Consider the following 20,730-nt stretch of genomic DNA (forward strand, 5'->3'; position numbering starts at 1 on the left):
TGAAATATATATACTATAGCTATACAATAACACATGAGCCATTCATCGTTGTAATCAATAGTGAAATTTGAGTTTACTTGTGCAATATTAAGTCGTCTTTGTCTCTACTAATGAACATAGTTGTTTTATAGGAACATTATCAGAATTGACATATCAACTATAATATTGGTATTAATATTTATGTTTCCAACTACAATATTAAAAATTCATAGAAGGAGAAGATAATTACGGGTTGTTAAGGAGACTATGTGTATTATATAGTTCACAGGAAAGTAATAATGTTCCTATTATCTACCACTCATGAGTCATAAATCATAAATCATGGGGTTCACTTGATCCGGGAGATCTTCACTTTCTCGCATTGATAAACAAAGCACTATAAAGTTTTAGTTTCTTAAGATATTAATGCAATTAAAATATTTTCGCACGGAAACAATTATCATAGAGATTAGTTGTATGCTAAATGATCTCTAACTACTTGTTCCAATTGAATTACAACATTGTTGGTTGGAATGTATTTAGCAGGTAATTAGTTAGCAAGTGTACTTCGTATCTATACGCTACCAATGAATAAATAATTTAGGTTTAGTTTTTAAGTAAACAATGCACATCAGAGAATTCAGAAGTAGAACACATCAACATTTTAATGAGAATTTCAGTTTCTGTAAGGTTAATTCAATTTAAGGACATATACCAAATTATTTCAAGTAAAAGTTCATAATTCCTGGATATATTAAAAAGCAATTCAACGTAAGTTAATATCTAGTCTAATGCCAAAACTATTAGTTTGCTCCATTTAAGGGTATAAGAATTGAATACGTCTAGTTAAAATTCAATGTATTTGCATACTAAATACAAAACATTATTCTTCCATAAAAACGTCAAATTTCAATAACACGTTACAGTTTCATTCAATCATAATTTATGATTAGCCAGTAGACAAAATATAAAAATAGTCTATGATAAAGCCTTCATACAATACAACAAAGTAGAATACAATCTATTTGTTAGCAGAGGAGAAATTATAGGGAAAAGTCACTAGGCAGAATACAATACTCGCTCTCTGCTTATTCCATCTTCTACTAAAATAGAGAGAGAGAGAGAGAGAGAGAGAGAGAGAGAGAGAGAGAGAGAGAGAGAACCAAAAGAAGAGAATGAGGAGAGGGCGTAAAAGAGCAGACGGTGGCGCACCGTAGCACCGCCCCTCCTTAACTTGCGCCTTTCTTCATTCTTCTTCCGATTTCGAAATTATTCCTCTTCTCCCCTCTCAGGTCATCTTCGATCCCATTTTGATTCTTACTTCCAGCATTGGATTTGTCTCCCGTCAGATGCATCACTCACCTTTCTCTCTCTTTGCTTTGAACTTTCAAAAACATTCGCGGACATCAAAGGAACCCTAGCCTCCTCCATCGCCGCCGCCCGATGCTCCGAATCATGCGATTCTCCGGTTTACTCTCCGTCCTATTGGCTATCATCGTCCTATCTCCTTCTCTCCAATCCTTTCCCCCAGCCGAAGCTATCAGATCCTCCCACCTCCGATTCCCAACCTCGCCGCATAGATTCTCCTTCAGGAAATCCCCAGCGATCCGCAACGCCGCCGATTGCGCCGCTATCGACATCGATTCCAGCGTCTGCAACCCTTCGTTGGTCCACGTCGCGATTACTCTCGATTTCGAGTACCTACGTGGCTCAATCGCAGCCGTTAATTCGATCCTCCAGCACTCGTCGTGCCCCGAGAGCGTCTTCTTCCACTTCCTCGTCTCCGAGCCCGACCTAGAGTCCTTGGTACGCTCCACCTTCCCCGAATTGAAATTCAAGGTCTACTACTTCGATCCGGAGATCGTACGGACGCTGATCTCCACCTCCGTGAGGCAATCGCTCGAGCAGCCGTTGAACTACGCTAGAAACTACCTCGCCGATCTGTTAGAGCCTTGCGTGCGGCGCGTGATCTACCTCGATTCCGATCTGATCGTCGTCGACGACATCGCCAAGCTCTGGAGCACGAGGCTTGGATCGAAAACGATCGGAGCTCCGGAGTACTGCCGCGCGAACTTCACCAAGTACTTCACGCCGGCGTTCTGGTCTTCCGAGCGGCTCTCCGCGGCTGCGTTCAGAGGGAGGAGCCCGTGCTACTTCAACACGGGAGTGATGGTGATGGATCTCGAGAGATGGAGACGCGTGGGGTACACGGAGGCGATAGAGAAGTGGATGGAGGTTCAGAAGAGCGATAGGATTTACGAGCTGGGGTCTTTGCCTCCGTTCTTGCTCGTTTTCGCCGGGGAGGTTGCGCCGATTGAGCATCGGTGGAATCAGCATGGTCTCGGTGGAGATAACGTGAAGGGGAGCTGCAGAGATCTTCATCCCGGTCCGGTTAGCTTGTTGCATTGGTCTGGGAGTGGTAAACCGTGGTTCCGGTTAGATTCGAGACGGCCTTGTCCACTTGATTCTCTTTGGGCACCTTATGATTTGTATAGACACTCACGTTGATCATTGATTCTCTGTTACATATGGGGTTTGGTTTATAGTCTCAGCTGGTTTATGAAACTTTCATTAATTCTTTTCCTTTTTGTGTGTTCTTCCTCTGTATTCTATTCGATTGTGATTGTTCGTCGTTTGTGGATGAAATAAAAACATAAAAATAGATACATTCAGATTTGTTGAGGGAACTACGTTGTACATAACTTTTTTTAACCACATGTTTTTAATTACAGAGCTGTCAAGGTTATCCTACTTTTTATCGCCTAATCCAAATCAGTAATTAAAGTCCAAGAGGGAAGATGATTGGAAAATGATTGAAACATGGCAAAGCTAAAGAGGGAAGATGGACACGACACTTGAGAAGAGTACTTTCTGGCTGAACGATGGTGTCGGTCTCCTTGCTTACTTCATTTTCCTTTAATGCTTGACACTTTTTGATGAGTGGGGAGTTATATCAAGTGTCACACTTTAGTTTTTTTTTTGTCGTCCTCTGGTTGGTTCTTAACCAAAAAGTAAAGCACTTCCATTGTATTTCGACATTTGTTACCGCAAAAAAAAAAGTGGGATTACTGATTAGTTAGTTGATTAAATATTCCTAATCACAATAAACATAGCTTATCTAGATAACTCCTAGATAAAATTTATTTCCTATTTCAAATAACTTTAGGTTAGCTTGAGGATCAAGCTATCTTCAAGATTATTCTCAACAAAATTATTATATAAAGCATGCACACGAAGAGAAGAAAGAACAAGATAAAACCTATTTTTTTAGCAACCTAAACGTAGGCAGATAGCGAAAGTATGAGAAGAGGAGGGTTTCGTGTGTTGGATATGGTGAAACCGTTTTTGCCGTATCTGCCAGAAGTGCAGAGTGCTTTTGAGAAGAAGAAGAAGGTTCCATTGAGAGAGAAGGTCATCTATACCCTGACCACTCTCTTCGTGTTTCTCGTTTGTAGTCAACTTCCTCTCTACGGTATCCACTCCACCACCGGCGCGGATCCATTCTACTGGATGCGTGCCATCCTCGCCTCGAGCCGTGGCACCCTCATGGAGCTCGGTATCGGTCCCATCATCACATCAGGGCTCGTGATGCAGTTCTTGACTGGCTCAAAGATTATTCAGGTCAACGATGAGGAGGATCATGCTCTCTTGAACGCTGCTCAGAAGCTTCTCGGCGTTCTGATCGCCTTAGGTCAAGCCGTGACATACGTCCTCTCTGGTATGTATGGTCCAGTTGCTCAGCTCGGTGTGGGAAACGCACTTCTCATCGTGCTCCAGCTTGTCTTTGCCGGAGTCATCCTCCAGTGTCTGGACGAGCTTCTCCAAAAGGGGTATGGTCTTGGCTCCGCGATCTCCCTTTTCATAGCGACTAGCCTCTGCGAGAGCGTTATATGGAAAGCCTTTAGCCCCGTCACGTTCAACAACATCGGACGGTCTGGACAGGAGTTTGAAGGCGCGTTGATCTCGCTCTTCCATAACCTGATAACCAAGTCAAGCATCCGACAAGCTTTCTTCAGACAGAGCCTTCCAAACGTTACAAACTTGCTTGCAACGGTCTTGGTCTTCCTCATCGTCGTCTACCTCCAAGGCTTCCGCGTTGTGTTACCTGTTTGGTCAAAGAACTCCCGACAAGGCAGCGGCTACCCGATCAAGCTCTTGTACACCTCCAACATGCCCATCATTCTCCAATCCGCTCTAGTCTCAAATCTCTACTTCATCTCTCAGCTTCTCTACAACAACTTCAGCGGAAGTTTCCTGGTGAACTTGTTGGGACAGTGGAGAGGACCCACACCAGTCGGTGGTCTCGCTTACTTGATCACAGCTCCATCAAGCCTGGCTGCTCATCCTTGCCACACACTCTTCTACATCGTCTTCATGCTCTCTACTTGTGCCTTTCTATCAAAGACATGGATTGAAGTCTCGGGTTCCTCCGCCAGAGACGTGGCCAAGCAGCTCAAGAAACAAGGGATGTGGATGGATGGGCACAGAGACTCCAATCTACACAAGGAGCTTAACCGCTACATCCCAACAACAGCTGCCTTTGGAGGAATGTGCATTGGTGCACTCACTGTTCTTGCTGACCTCACCGGAGCTATTGGCTCAGGGACTGGTATCTTGCTTGCCGTCACGACCATATATCAGTTTCTCGACACTTTTGACAAGGAACTAGCCACCGAGTCATGAAGCCGTCGCCACTACATTATATTGTATATACATTAAACTCCTATTTTAAGATTTAACTTGTTTCATGTATTTTTTTTCTGTTAATGCACATTTGTAATGTAGGATCTCACGATATATCCTACATCACAATCTTCTTTTTCTTTTCTTTTTTGAATAACAATCTTCTTCTTCTTATTCCTCTCTATATTTTTTCTTTCTTTCTGTATGTATTTTAAACCCGATGAGGCGATGCAGCTACATCTGACAACATGGCAATGTTAAGTCACGAATTACACCTAAAAATTATACCTTAGCTAGTGATTTTTAAAGCATGCATAATAGTAAGAAAGTAAAATACCGCAATGTTACGTGCTACCTAACGTTTTTATCTAATCAAATAGATAGGACTTTGATTCTTTCTCTATTTGTTTTTCAAGTGTCACACAATATAAATTCGATAAAAATCTCCCTTAAAAAAAGAAATTTGGGATTGAGAATAGCTCAGGAGAAGTCACATATAAAATATCTGTTAATTTGAGAATTTAGATAAAATATCATATTGTTTTAGATAAAAATAATTGAATAATTTTTTTTGATAATTCAGCTTTTAGGTAATTTTATATACTTCGTATATGAATAATTTGTCTACAAGATTATTTTGAAGTTAAATGCAACTAATATTTTAAAAATCTATACTAATAAAAGGGACCTTTTGAGGCTCCATAGAGCGTCCACATCAGCAAAAAAAACTTCTTCCGAAAGATGACATGTGGCATAAAATATAATTTTACATTTTAATATTACTAATTTTTGAAAATTATAAATAATATGTAAATATACATCATAAAAAAAGAAAAACTACATTAAACATATGTAAAATTACCATTTTTCACTTAAAAAAAGACGGCTTATCTCCATAATGTAAAATTACCGTTTTATAAAAAATATGTAAATATACATCATAAAAAAGAAAAACTACATTAAACATATGTAAAATTACCATTTTTCACTTAAAAAAAAGACGGCTTATCTCCATAATGTAAAATTACCGTTTTATAAAAAAAAACATTATATATAATTTCAAAAATAATAAATATATGTAAGCATACGACATAAAAAAATGGAAATACTACATTAAAAATATGTAAGATTACTACTATACTAATAAAATGGACCTTTTGAGGTTCGATAGAGCGTCCACATCAGCAAAAAAAATTTCTCCCGAAAGATGACTTGTGGCATAAAATATAGTTTTACATTTTAATATTACTAATTTTCGAAAATTATAAATAATATGTAAACATGCATCATAAAAAATAGAAAAACTACATTAAACATATGTAAAATACCATTTTTCACTTAAAAAAAGGCGGTTTATCTCCATAATGTAACATTACCGTTTTACAAAAAAAACATAATATATAATTTGGAAAATAATAAATATATGTAAACATACAACATAAAAAATGGAAATACTACATTAAACATATGTAAGATTACCATTTTACATTTTTATTTAAAAATAATAATATGTAAACGTACAACATAAAAAATAGAAAAACTACATTAAACATATGTAAGATTACCATTTTTCTCTAAAAAAAAGACGGCTTATCTCCATAATGTAAAATTACTATTTTGTAAAAAAAAACATTATATACAATTTTGAAAATAATAAATAATATGTAATCATACAACATAAAAAATAGAAATACTACATTAAACATATGTAAGATTACCATTTTACATTTAAAAATAACAATAATATGTAAACATACAGCATAAAAAAAAGGAAAAACTACATTAAACATATGTAAGATTACCATTTTTCTCCATAATATAACATTACCATTTTATAAAAAAAAACATAAATATAATTATTTAACTATTTATCCAAGTTCTTCTATTAAACATTGTCGTTTTACATTAAAAATAGAAAAATACATTAAGATTTAAATATCTATCTTAAAATATAAAATATAGATATTAACTAAATATAAAGTATAAGAAAGAGAAATACTCAATATATAAAAAAATAAATAATAAGTAAATATTATAAATATATAAATATACGAATTATATATACAATAATAAGTAAATGCACAATTTTTTTAAAATGGAAAGAGTACATTAAATATTAAACATCTATCTTAAAATGTAAAATATAGATATTAAGTAAATAGAAAGTATAAGAAAAATAAATACACAACTTAAAAACAATGGAAAAAGTATATCAAGATTTAAACATCTATCTTAAAATGTAAAATATAGATATTACTTAAATAGAAAGTATAAGAAAAAGAAATACACAATTTTAAAAAAATGGAAAAAGTACATTAGTTTTTAAACATCTATCTTAAAATGTAAATCTATCTTAAAATATAAAATTATTAGTAAATAGAAAGTATAAGAAATAGAAATACACAATATAAAGAAAAATAAATAATAAGTAAATATATAATATAAGTAAATACCCAATTTAAAAAATGGAAAATTACATTAAGATTTAAAAATATATCTTAAAATTTAAAACATAGATATTACGTAAATAGAAAGTATAACAAATGGAAATATAAAATTTAAAAAAATGGAAAACGTACATTAAAATTTAAACATCTATCTTAAAATGTAAAATAGAGATATTAAGTAAAATAAAAAGTACAAGAATTGGAAATACATATACAGGAAAATAAATAATAAGTAAATAATGGCAATATATAATATATGAATTATATATATAATAATAAGTAAATACACAATTTTTTTTAAAAAATGGAAAAAGTTCATTAAGCATTAAACATCTATCTTAAAATGTAAAATATATAATATAAGTAAATACACAATTTAAAAAAATGGAAAAAGTACATTAAAATTTAAATATCTATTTTAAAATATATATATTACGTAAATAAAAAATATAAGAAATAGAAATAAACATTTAAAAAAATGGAAAAAGAACATTAAGATTTAAACATCTATTTTAAAATATACAGCTATCTTAAAATGGTAATAAATTATATAAAAATAGAAATACCACATTAAACAAAAAAAAATGTATAGTTTTACATAAAGAAAGTTCCTATAAAACTCATTATTCCATCAACATCAACCTCACACTATCAAAGAAAATTTTAAAGCACTCGAGCAATAAAATGGTTCCACCATCAACTCTTGCCGTCCCAAAAACTTTTAATGACATTGAATGAGATTTTTTATAACAACGAACTTTTTGTAAGGTGGATTCATTGTTGGGAAACCCGCAACTTCCAAAAGCCAAACTTATTCATGGGAATTGAATTGCTTTTCATAGACTTAAAGGTATTCTTACAAATTTAAATTAATCTAACCTATAATTTAATTGTTAATATTCATACTAACTCTTTCATGATCAAACCATTACAGTTAATAACCATTCAAGCGTATTCCCGAAACACTTCCTTCCTCGCCGAATCAGGTATTGGTTCATGTTGGTTTAGTATTGTTTTTGTTTATTAACCGGTTTAGGATGGTCCTATTGTAAGTATAATATAAGTTGGTTTAACATATATTATGCTTAAAATAACTTAAATTAAATAATAGTAATATTATGCTTAAAATATAATTTTAGAGAGTTTTCAAATATAGTTTACAGAACATTATAGGTGATGAATTTAATTTATTAAATTAGTTTATTACTTAAAACTAAGTTTTTTTTTAAAACATACTGAGTTATAAATATCAATGATGGATTGGTGAGTATAACATGAAGACAAAAATATAAATATATGATTTTCAAGATAAGAAATTCAGCTTTTATTCAGTTATTCAATATACAATATCTTAAATTATTTTTTAAAAAATATACATAATTTATATATATAGATTAATCTTCCAAACTTAAACTATTATATTATATATGAACAATGTATTTAAAAAATAATAATTTCTGATTAAAAAAAAAACAAATGGTTATTTTCAAAAATGGATGTAATTTACATTATACTATCATTTAACAAGTATTAGATACGTTTTGATATATCCTTTTTCTATTTCTAGAAAACAATAAATTGTTAAATATCAATATCATCTAGGTTAAGTATACGAACAGCACAAATTCAAACATCACAAAAAATATTTACATAAACATTATAATACAATAATTTAATCAAAAAATACAATTCAAAAAAACAATACTCAAAAGAATATTTATATACTTAATATTAGAAAATAAAAGATATTTTTGCTAAAGATATTTTAATGGATCGATCGATTGTTGAGCATGTGGTCGATCCAGAAATACTCTGCAGTTTAATTAAATATCTAAAACATTTATTCCAACACTCAACAGATAGTTTTGCTAAATATGATAACTAGATAGCCAACAAAATTACAAAAAAAGTATTTAAATAGTAAAAAATATGTTAATTTAACGTGTTAAAATTTAAAAATAAATTTTAATTATGATATGCATCTTAACATTTATATAAATATATATCATAACCTAAATATAAATAATTTAACAAGTTAAATTAGAAAAAATAAAAATCCCGGGCGTAGCCCGGGTTAATCCCTAGTATAAAGAAGAAGGAATTATCAGCGAAACATGCAACATTGGTTTAGGCCTACTCTCATTCTGTAATTTCACATCTCGATTTCATGGACTAACATTTTTTTTTGTCAACTCATAAACTAACAATTATATTTTGATGCTTAGAGTAAATATTCAACGAAAACGGCAAATATATCATCAGCGAAACTTGCAACTTTGGTTTAGCTGGGATTATGAAGGCCTCTCAATTTCTGTTTATTAGTTAATGGACCTATCAAAATCTCTGAGCCTAATTAACGTCCTTTTCAGTTCTTATGTACCTTTCGGCCGGCACCGTGTGTATGTTGTAATTGGGGAGCATGTTTTTGATCGTGCATCACACTAAAATGAATCCCAAAAACCTGATTTTGACTGTTCACCATTGATGATAATATTAAATATTCTTATAAAATTCATCATCACTCGTTAACATTTTCATATAAAACCCCATTAGATGAAATCCTTTTTCTCATCCTACTTCAAACACTAAAGACGAGGTAGCATAAGGCAAAAGGTAGGCCACGTTCTCTACAATGGCGGTAACACGCGCCTCCTTGGTCATTTGCTTCCTCCTCTCTTTGGCTACCATAGCCACAGCTGATTACTACTCCCCCTCAACTCCTCCGGTTTACACTCCACCAGCTTACAAACCAACCCACCCACCTCCAGTTTACACACGACCGGTTCACAAGCCAACCCTTCCACCTCCGGTTTACACTACGCCGGCTCACAAACCCACCCTTCCACCACCGGTATACACACCACCCACATACAAGCCAACCCTCCCACCACCGGTTTACACTCCACCCACATACAAACCAAAACCCACCCTCCCACCTCCAGTTTACAAGCCTACACTCTCTCCTCCGGTCTACACTAAACCCACTATCCCTCCTCCAGTCTACACTCCACCAGTTTATAAGCCAACTCTTTCCCCGGTCTACACCAAACCAACGCTTCCACCTCCGGTTTACACTCCACCAGCATACAAACCAACCCTCCCACCTCCAGTCTACACTCCACCGGTTTACAAGCCTACTCTCTCTCCCCCGGTTTACAAGCCAACTCTCTCTCCCCCGGTTTACAAGCCAACTCTCTCTCCCCCGGTCTACAAAAAGTCTCCAAGCTATTCTCCTCCAACTCCTTATGTCCCAAAACCAACCTACACTCCACCCACCAAACCATACGTCCCAGAGATTCTTAAAGTTGTTGATGGCATCATCCTCTGCAAAAAGGGTTACGAAACCTACCCAATCCAAGGTATAAATACACACTCAAGCTTCCCTAATAAAGTATCTATATATAAACAACAAAATTACTAATCAAAAAAGAAAATACTAATCAGAAAATTCGTTTAATTAAATTTATGTAGGAGCAAAGGCCAAGATTGTGTGCTCCGAGCCAGGATCATACGGACAGAGCAAGAAGGATGTTGTGATCTACAGCGATCCAACTGATTCTAAGGGATACTTCCATGTGTCGTTGACCAGCATCAAGGACCTACTTCACTGTCGTGTCAAACTTTACACATCTCCGGTCGAGACTTGCAATAACCCGACCAATGTCAACAAGGGTCTCACAGGAGTTCCATTGTCGATGTATGGATACCGTTACCACTCTGACAAGAACTTGAAGATCTTTAGCGTCGGACCTTTCTACTTCACTGGTCACAAGGCTGCTCCAACCACTCCCAAATACTGATCATGATCACATAATTATCATGACTATCTTGCATGCATATTATATATGAGGTCACATTAACCCATTTATTGTTTGAAAACTTTTCCCTTCAAAATGTCCTTTGTTTCTTTGTACCAATTCTATTTGATTCGTTACATTACTAATGCATTCTATCTTTTTGGTTATGTTTTCTTCGATTTTATTTAATAAAATTGTAAGAGTAACATATTCATATATATATATAAATATGTATATTAATAAGAATTTTTCTTGATGATAAAGCTACTTTGAGATTGTTTGTAATTTTGTGGCTATTATGTCGACTCGTGTCTACTGAATGCATAAACAACGATTTGTATATCTTTATAGACCCCAATAAACAATAGTTTACAAGTCTATTAATGCTTTAGTCATTAACCATAGATTGCTTTGCACGATATAATTTAAATAATTGTGTAGTATAGTTCCGAAAATCACAAGAGCACAATGAATCAGCACTATATTAATCATGCAACCAAGTCTCTCCCTTGTATATAACATTTTCTTTTCCTTGGATATGATATCATAGAATCGGTATTCTCCTTATATTGCAGACAAGTGCAGTGCTGGCACGACTAATTAGTAGGCAACGTTTAATAATCATCTTGCACCAGGTCTTGCTGCACGATTGCTCTAGATGTTAACGCAAGCAACGTTTTCATTATACTCTCTTTAAATATGTGTCTAACGAGGTATCGACGGCTTCATAAAACATCAACGGTACAAACACATACTAGTGTAATAACGGGCACTGACTATCGATCTACAACGGGTTTTTTCCCAACAACTGTTATTTGTTTTATAAAATCAGATCTATAGAATCCATAATCTTTACATACCGACTCAAACCGCATCAATAGGCTACAGTCCTGAAATTTGGTAATTGCAAATATCGATTTAGGTCTAATGGTCGAGTGTTTTCATTTAAACAATAGTGAGGATTATAGAAAGATAAGAAGAGTCGAATACTGTACTTTTTACAAACAAAAAAAGTTGGTCGTCATGTTATATATATCTATTCCTTATAATAAAGTTGGTCATTCGTCCCCACAAATGAATTTGAAAATTGGAGACATGTGCGCTAGGAATAGCTTTTAAAACTGAAAGGTGCATGCATCGTCATTATAATGTGTTTGTTAGAATAACTATGAAATATATCAAGTAAACCACTTTCTTTCAAGTGATATCTAGTTCTTGACACATGCACAACGCACGCGAGAGTTAATCGGATGGTCCCCCACTCATAATAGTCTTTGAGTCCACGTCAGTTTGAGTACGTGCCAGTGTGTCAAAACTCCATCCTACCTAATACCACAATCGTTGTATATAAATTCAATTTAAAATTTCCGATAGTTTTGTCACTAGAGTTCATAAGCGGGAACATTCTGATTTAGGCTCAGCAATTACTTGAATGAACATTCTGGTGTACAATGTATATGATATGCAATTACTTGAATGAACATTCTGGTGTACAATGGAAACAACATATGAGCGAAAAGGGTAAATGAAATAGTGAATGACAAGGTTTACAAACAATTAAGGCTAATATTCGGTTAATAATGAACATATTATTTTAAAAAAATTTACAATGATAAAAGTAATTATTTACTTTAATTACAACTCTGTAACAAACCATTTTAAGAGATTACAAAGGAACAAAGAGAATCGTTTTGGCGGGAGAGCTTCGCTTAGCGATTGCTTTGATTCTCTACTTAAACGACAGTACATACATTGACCGAGTAGCCCTGCTTACCGGTTCGGTTAGCCGATCTTTACGAATCCGAATTACGATTCCATCTCTTGCCCACCCGGTTCCCCAATTATCGGGTCGGACTCTTCAGTCCCAAACAATTTTGAGTGAGGGAAGAAATCAAATACCCCATATCCTCTTCATCGAAACCCGATTATTAGATCCGTTGTCCCCGGGTAAACCGGAGTTAGAAGCGTCAATTTCCCCCGGGAATCTCAACAAGTATACCGACTAAATCAACCGGTTCCCTCTCGCAAGCTTCCATCGGGAACCTCAACGGCGAACCAGACGATGAAGACGGCGTCGATGAATCGGATTCGTCCGATGATGACGAGCTCCCGGCTTCGGTATCCTCAATTGGCTTAACCGATGGAAAAACGGGAGCAACCGGTTCTGAATTCCTCAAACCGGATTCAGTAACCGACTGCTCGGGTTGAACCGGAGCTCTACAAAGCGGACAGGTAGATCTCGACCGGAACCACGTGTCAATACAGTCAACGTGGAACACGTGGCCGCATTCGGGAAGGACACGTCCTTCGTCTTCTTCTTCAAATTCCGATGTTGAGAATCAAACTACCTTCAGCCACCATTGATAGTCTTCAAGAAACCTCAAAAGAAGACTTGAATCAAAGAACACACGATATAACCCGGTTCGCCGTGTTAACCAACGGGTACATCCGGTTAGGACCTTGCGGTCCCCAAGTTCGATAGATGACCGGAAAGCACCTCCGGTGTGGTCGTACAATGCATCGCTCACCACCGATTACATACCAATCGGTTTACAGAGAAGAAGAAGATAAGAGAAGAACAGAAAAAACCCTAACCCCAAAAGTATCAACCTCTAGATACTCTCTAATCTCTCAATCTGTTTCTCTCTCTCTCAAGACTTGCGCAGAAGAAGAAGCTCTAAAGCTTGATAATCAGAGACGTACTCTGAACGAGATAAGTAAATAATACCTCACGTGTATCTCACGTGATATTCACTAAAGCTTCTCCTCTTGAAACCTTCTCGCTGGAATAGAGTGTTTGGTACACGAGACTGATTCTTTCCTTGTGTCCCTTCTACGCTCCTCTTCCTTCCTTTAAGCTTCTTCTAGTGAATCACATCCAACAATCTCCACCTTGATTCATCTTGAAGAATCCCTTGTGAGCTAACCCTTAGAACCCATATGACCAGGCTCAATGTATCTCCACAGACCTGCATAAGTTTCACTTATACAACACCAACCACATTAGCAAGCTTAATCACCATAAACTCACGTAAAGAATCAATATGCAAATGCTGTTACGACGAGCCTCTACTGTTAGTAACCAAACAGTATCCCTTGAGCTATGAACCCTTGTCATTGCAAATTTGAGTTACTTTCCAGCCTTGACACTAGCTTTGTGCTCAGCTTAACTCCCATTGATCCATACTTGGTGCTTTCTTCATCTAAACCCCTGAGATAAACACTCAGAAACAACCATTAACAAGTCTAATACCACCATTAAACATGTTAACTCAACAAATCCTTCACAAGCTATAACCACTTATGAACTTTAATCACACAGTCTCCTTTATGATTCCTGTCACAATCATAAACCTGTTTCAGTGATTAAACAAAAAAACCTTTATCCCTTTGCCATCTAGTTTCTCTTGCTAGCCTCTAAAGTTCCTCATGCGCATTGAGTCTGAACCCTTCGAAATTACTTGAAACAGATGCAAAGAACCGATCAAAAAATGCTTCATTAACCTAAAACATCTCTTGATTCAAACCTGTAAAACAATCTCAACCAACAATCTTGTTAGTCCTACTTAAAATCTGAGATTGTACTTACAGTGACTTTGTTTGAACTTTAAGCATCACTTTGCTCCGTTGTCGTTACCAACAAGACACGCCGCCTAGCTCCACCTTGCTAGGAAGACTTTCGAAACGAGATCTTTGCTCAACCTTGTTCAAACCCTCTGTATCAACAGAACCGCCACGTTAAGAAACTTAAACCTCCGTAAGCTTCTTTAGATCAGTCTCATATCCCCAAGCCTGTGGACTTCCTGAATCTTCTCTTTACAGCCTTGTGTGCTTCACTCTAGAACTTCTGAAGCCATTTCTTTGCTGTACATCTCCCTGCAGTACTTCTTTACGTTTTGCAGCCATTCATCAGTACTCCTCTGACATGTCTTTACCATTGATGAATCTCCACTTCAGTTTTCTGAAAATGTAGCTTCCTGAAGCAAATTCAATGATGAAACCAGACACTAGACACCTCTTGTCTCCGTCTTGAATGCAACTCCATTTTACTTGCATTTGCATAATTCTCAGACCCTTTTAAGTATCACCACTCTGTCCTTGGATCTCCGCCTGCTACACCATCTACTCAGCCATCTGGTTTTGCCATTCAGCCTTGACTTTGCCTTGTACCTCTGCTGAACTTTGATAGAAAACCCTTCACAACTCCACCTTGTTATGAATACCTTTAGACACCAAATCCTTGTCTAACTCCCTGAGCAAATAGATCGGTACCAGCAGTTTGCACTCCACTGCTTGTTCTATCTCTCACTTACAAATAATGCCATGATCGTGAGATATTTCCATACAGCATCTTTCACATCAAACTTGAGCTCACGATGTGCTTCTGCAATTGTCTCAAACTCACACCACCTGTGACAAAACCTTGAGACCCTCTTGCTGCACCAAAGAACATGTACTATGTTGACCTGCAACATTTCACCAATCCTTGGTACCTGCACCTTTCTTTCTCAGATTCTACCGAGAACTTTTATGTCCATCAGCTCCAAAATACCATGCCTCTGATATTTTTAACCTCTGCTTGAACATCCCTGCTATAAGCAGTAACAAACACTGACACTCCTTGAAGCATTTCCCTTGAGACAGCCCAACAACCTTGATCCATGCCTCTTTCAATTGCTTCCTTTGAGAACTCCATGACATGCTTTCAAAGAACCAGATTCTAACCAAACAATGAATGTACGTTCAGTTGCTTTTCCTTGAGTATCTTGACTTTATAAAGCTCGTTCAACCACTGAAGTAGCTCCACCTTGAACTGTGTCTTCGTTGCTTCTCCTATGACTCTACCTTGATGTTCTTGGACCTTATATCCTACTTGAAGAACGTTGACTAAGACACACTCATCACTCAATAACAACGGAACCCTTGTTCATACGACTAAACCCGTATCTGAACTCCGAACCTGTTAACACTCATCTGCTCTTGGCCTTTACTTCTTCGACACCGAACCAATCTGAATCATCATCCCTTTTCATGTGAGATGCTTACCATGTCCTTACACCACTGTTAAACTGAGCTATCTTGAGAACTTTTCTTGATTTTTTCTGAGAAGAACGATGCTTCATTTGAAGTCAAAAAACATCTGACGATGTGCTCCACCAAACCTGTAGAGACCCGACTCCACCTGAAACAATTACTTTTCAGACCTTGCTTTGTTTCTCACTCCTAACTCCACTTCTGATTTTAAGCATCTGTGCATTTTATTCTTAATCCATTCAGTTGTTCTGTGAAACTGATTGAATATACACGGCTCCATACTATGAGATATATGTCAGACCTTATGACATCTATATCTTCGTCCACCAAGCTGCATAAACACCATCCTCTTTGGTTAACCTCAGACAGCCTGACTTCTTCACACTCTCTCTGTGCTTGACACATCAGAACTAGTGTATCGTTTTCAGTGATCTCAACCGCTCCACCATTCTCATTACTGGGACCTCAACTCATCTTAGAATGACATTTCTGAAACTTCCCTAATGAATGAACTAAGCCAGAAAATACTCATGTTCCTCCATTCTTATCAGGAGAACATCACCTCTTGTTCTCTGTAGAAACTCTTTGTGTGAGTCACTGAAACCTCCGCCACGAGTTAAATTTTCCACTCGCAAAACTTCTCCAAGGTACCATCAGTGAGTAAAACATGAGAAATGGTGTGTACACCTTGAACCCTTGAGTCTTCCATGTCTGAGCTTCTCCATTGTCAGTTTATCCATCTTCCTTAGATTCATGTCCTTTGAATCTTATGAACCAGAAACCAAAAGCTTCAAACTTGGTCTGTGACACTGATTTTCTTTTGCCATCAGCTATCACCAAGAGTTTACATCCTTCCAGTCAAGTAAAGACATGTCCCTTTGTGTAACACTATTTCTAACATGGGAATGACTCAGTTACACCAACACGTCACAAAGCTTCTTCCACATGCTCATACTAGTGCCATGGTTGATCCTGCAAACTGTTAAACCCTTTTGCTCTAGTTTGCTTATACTTGACACTGATGACACTTTCTGTCTTCTCCTTTAAGAACATTTGCTCAGACTGTAACAAGCTCCGTGATGACCTATCTTTTACCTTTAATCATCAATAAATCCAAGCTTCTTAGATTCACAGGAATCTAAACCGTTCTTCTGAGACTGATCCTCCAAACTGAAACCTCTCAAATCTGACCCCCCACTGATTTTCCTCATAACCTTTAACCTGTCCAGTTACCAACAGATTTCTGAACTTGTTTCTTCAACCATCTGCAACTCTTTTAATCTTGAATCATGAAACCTTAACCAATCTCCAAATAGCACCAAACGCACACAGTAATCAAACCTCTAAGGCGTCCCTTAGGCTTGAGATCCACATGTACCATCAAATACCATTCTTTAGCTATCTTAGAACCACACTTCCGCCTGCACCTAACTCAATCAAACAGATATACCCGACGCACAATCTGACACCAGACCCGAACCTTGAGGCATCTTTTGAAGAGAACCAGAACGCAGACCATGTGACCTAACCAAGATTCCACTCCTACTAGCAGACCAGTGACCAGAAACAACTCCATACAAGCACCACACAAAACCTTTGTGACTGCAGCGGAAACAAACCAAGTGCTAAAACGATCTGAGTCTTCGAAGTTGGTAACACAGTTCTGACATGCGACTTTAGACAAATACCCAGAACTAAGCCCTCTCTGATCATAACCCTGACGTTGTATACCAGCTTCACTCCATATCAACTTCGACCTGATTCTTCAGTAGAACTTTAAGAACAAATCCACTCGTTGATTGTTCTTCCTTCAGTTTCTTATCACTTCATTCTTGAGCGATACCCATCTTCACTTGTGAGTCTTTGGAACCTCATATCAACAAAGAACTCACAGATCACTGGAGAATTTAACTTACAGTTTCTGATTTTGCAAACCAGAACTGACACGATCCTATTGGATACTTCTTTCTCCAATTCCAGCATCTTCACCAGTGAACAGATGCTCTCTTCTTCTTCCTCAACCTTGCGATGCCTCTGATTCTGCTACCAGTGATCTTCCACATCTCCTGTGAATCTTCTGATCACAATTATCCAGAATCAGATATCGACTTGTGATGTTCTTCATCGAAGACACATTGATTCTTCTTTCTTGAATTCGAACTTGCCGCTGAATCCAATCAATCGAAGAGCCTGAGCTCTGATACCACTTGTTGAGAATCAAACTACCTTCAGCCACCATTGATAGTCTTCAAGAAACCTCAAAAGAAGACTTGAATCAAAGAACACACGATATAACCCGGTTCGCCGTGTTAACCAACGGGTACATCCGGTTAGGACCTTGCGGTCCCCAAGTTCGATAGATGACCGGAAAGCACCTCCGGTGTGGTCGTACAATGCATCGCTCACCACCGATTACATACCAATCGGTTTACAGAGAAGAAGAAGATAAGAGAAGAACAGAAAAAACCCTAACCCCAAAAGTATCAACCTCTAGATACTCTCTAATCTCTCAATCTGTTTCTCTCTCTCTCAAGACTTGCGCAGAAGAAGAAGCTCTAAAGCTTGATAATCAGAGACGTACTCTGAACGAGATAAGTAAATAATACCTCACGTGTATCTCACGTGATATTCACTAAAGCTTCTCCTCTTGAAACCTTCTCGCTGGAATAGAGTGTTTGGTACACGAGACTGATTCTTTCCTTGTGTCCCTTCTACGCTCCTCTTCCTTCCTTTAAGCTTCTTCTAGTGAATCACATCCAACATCCGACAAGCAAACGGAGCATTCCTCCGGCGGAGATTTGTGGGTTTTAACGGAGTAGACGAAGATCGGGATCTTCTCGAGCACGGCCGGATCGAGAGGAGAGAGGGAGGATGATTGAGTGGGGTCTCGAGCGGCGGATAGAGATCGGAGATGAGCATTGATACGGCGGCGAATACGGCGGTTTTGACGTCGGAATAGCCATCTGGCGTAGCTGTGGAAACAGAGGATGAGGATGACGGCGACGAAGAGGATGATAACGGAAGCGAGCATGATTTTGCCGTTAAGAGCGTAACGTGAAGAACCAAGGGTCATGCTTCCCCATAGTGTCTTGCTACTGTCATCGAAGATTCCCATTGCTCTAGTGAGAGAGAGAGAGAGAGAGAGGATGAAGTGAGTGGATGGAACGAATAAGAAGAAGAGAGTGGAAGTTTCCAATGTGCTTAATTCTTTTGTGTTTGGATGTCTATTTATAGGACAAGCTACTATGACTTATTGACTACTCTTCATTTTATTACTAGTATTGTTTTTTTCTCTCCTTTCTATACAATTTTTGGTTTTTTTCTTCATTTCATTTCAATTATACTACAGTGTATGTCTTCCTAACTGTAAAGAAAACAAATTATTTTTTTTTTGAACAAAGAAAACAATTTCGTAAAAAAGTTCTATAAATGCTTTTGCGACTTTTTGTTGTTTTGTATAGAGTTGAACATGGATAATTTTTTTTTGTCTAATAGCTCTTTGAGCTTTGAACCCACTTGTTAGATGTGAGTTCTAATAATATCGTGGAGACATACTTTGAGCAAGTCTTTGACCGTAAATTACTTTATGGATTGCTTGCCAATACTTTTCAGATTTATGAATATTTTGTTTTCCACGAAGAACCCCTTAGTATGTCGGCATATATACATCATAGATCAAAAGTTTAGAAACTTATTGACAAATTTACGCTGTAACACAATTCTAATTAAGTTGAAACTGTTATTATGATAAAAAGGCTGCACATTCATCTAACTCCATTTAAAAACGAGAAACGGAGTTAAAAGGTGAAAGTTTGTGGATCATATTATTTAGATTCAATATCTTTTTCAGAAATGTCTTTACGACCGTTTTACACATCAGAAACCTACTAAATTTTTTTGTCGTAAAGAGGATAATGGCCCTTCCTTGCTAGCGACCTTAGATGCCTTCACCTTTTATTGTGTTTTGTTTCTACTTTAAATAACATTGAAATCTTCAACAATATTACAATTATTATGCACTATATAATAATAAAATGTTATTCTCCGATATTGAATTAAATGTCTAAGATCTTTCTATAAACTTCCAAGCAATTAACGGCTCAAAATGATTAGAAGATTCTTTAAGCTCATTACAGGATATTCCACTTTAACCATATTTTACGGTGGTTCATTTTGTAACATAGACGCTAGAAATCCATACAGTTTGGATCGATTGGACTACACATGCCACGACTCCCAAATTGTACATAGAGGCTAGAGATCTATGTAACATGATTCCAAGTAAAGGTTGAAATTATGCTCTTTTACAAACAAACAAAAAAAGTAAAAGGTGGAAACACAATATGCAACTGTTCAGTGAACAAAGAAAAGAAACTACGATATTATGAATAGGATAAGATCCGACCATTAGTCAAAACATTCTACAACTTGAGAGAAGCTTTAAAAGGCTATGCAAAACCATGCGCCGTTGCGAGCTAACATGAAAATATCATAGGTTTTTTATAAAAGAAAGAAAATATCATACTTTATACGACTGATGAAAGTTACTCATCTTTTACTTTCTTTTTAGGACATTGCAACTTTCTTATTTCCTACACAAATTATAGTATATGTCCTTTTAATTATCATAAAGTAGCTCAAAATTAAATTCAAATATCAACATGCAATACAGATTATCAGTTTAAAATAAATAAAAATGCCCATGGACAGATTTACCCACTAAAATTATATTAAAGGTGTCAGGTTTCTTAATAGTCAAGAAAAACAAATTAACAAATAAAATGAAACAT

General features: G+C 36.5%; 3 protein-coding genes and 1 non-coding gene across 4 annotated transcripts; 3 read left to right on the forward strand and 1 right to left on the reverse strand.

The window, feature by feature from the left end:
* Positions 1-1,100: 1,100 nt before the first annotated feature.
* Positions 1,101-2,651, forward strand: LOC106353319 (probable galacturonosyltransferase-like 7). Its single transcript, XM_013793064.3, has one exon. The coding sequence runs from the start codon at positions 1,423-1,425 to the stop codon at positions 2,485-2,487; it is 1,065 nt and encodes a 354-aa protein (XP_013648518.2). The 5' UTR covers positions 1,101-1,422; the 3' UTR covers positions 2,488-2,651.
* A 178-nt stretch (positions 2,652-2,829) lies between these two features.
* On the forward strand, positions 2,830-5,434 carry LOC125576228 (protein transport protein Sec61 subunit alpha-like). The gene has a single exon (XM_048735697.1). The coding sequence runs from the start codon at positions 3,280-3,282 to the stop codon at positions 4,660-4,662; it is 1,383 nt and encodes a 460-aa protein (XP_048591654.1). The 5' UTR covers positions 2,830-3,279; the 3' UTR covers positions 4,663-5,434.
* A 4,217-nt stretch (positions 5,435-9,651) lies between these two features.
* LOC106356878 (proline-rich protein 3-like) lies at positions 9,652-11,173 on the forward strand. Its single transcript, XM_013796598.3, has 2 exons — positions 9,652-10,468; positions 10,581-11,173. Exons 1-2 carry the CDS (start codon positions 9,742-9,744, stop codon positions 10,907-10,909), a joined length of 1,056 nt encoding a protein of 351 aa, XP_013652052.3. The 5' UTR covers positions 9,652-9,741; the 3' UTR covers positions 10,910-11,173.
* Positions 11,174-12,364: 1,191 nt separating this feature from the next.
* On the reverse strand, positions 12,365-19,574 carry LOC111198419. Its single transcript, XR_007314613.1, has 2 exons — positions 18,167-19,574; positions 12,365-13,254 (listed from the first exon to the last, which is right to left on the reverse strand). It is a non-coding gene; the product is annotated as an uncharacterized LOC111198419 (transcript).
* Positions 19,575-20,730: the final 1,156 nt, after the last annotated feature.

The sequence above is a fragment of the Brassica napus genome, chromosome A7 (genome assembly GCF_020379485.1).
Source record: "Brassica napus cultivar Da-Ae chromosome A7, Da-Ae, whole genome shotgun sequence".
Taxonomy (NCBI): Eukaryota; Viridiplantae; Streptophyta; class Magnoliopsida; order Brassicales; family Brassicaceae; genus Brassica; species Brassica napus.

Excerpts from the sequence above, each read along its gene's own strand:
- LOC106353319 (XM_013793064.3), top strand. The coding sequence starts at position 1,423 with ATGCTCCGAATCATGCGATTCTCCGGTTTACTCTCCGTCCTATTGGCT.
- LOC125576228 (XM_048735697.1), top strand. The coding sequence starts at position 3,280 with ATGAGAAGAGGAGGGTTTCGTGTGTTGGATATGGTGAAACCGTTTTTG.
- LOC106356878 (XM_013796598.3), top strand. The coding sequence starts at position 9,742 with ATGGCGGTAACACGCGCCTCCTTGGTCATTTGCTTCCTCCTCTCTTTG. Across the intron at positions 10,469-10,580 it reads CGAAACCTACCCAATCCAAG|GAGCAAAGGCCAAGATTGTG; the intron begins GTATAAATACAC and ends AAATTTATGTAG.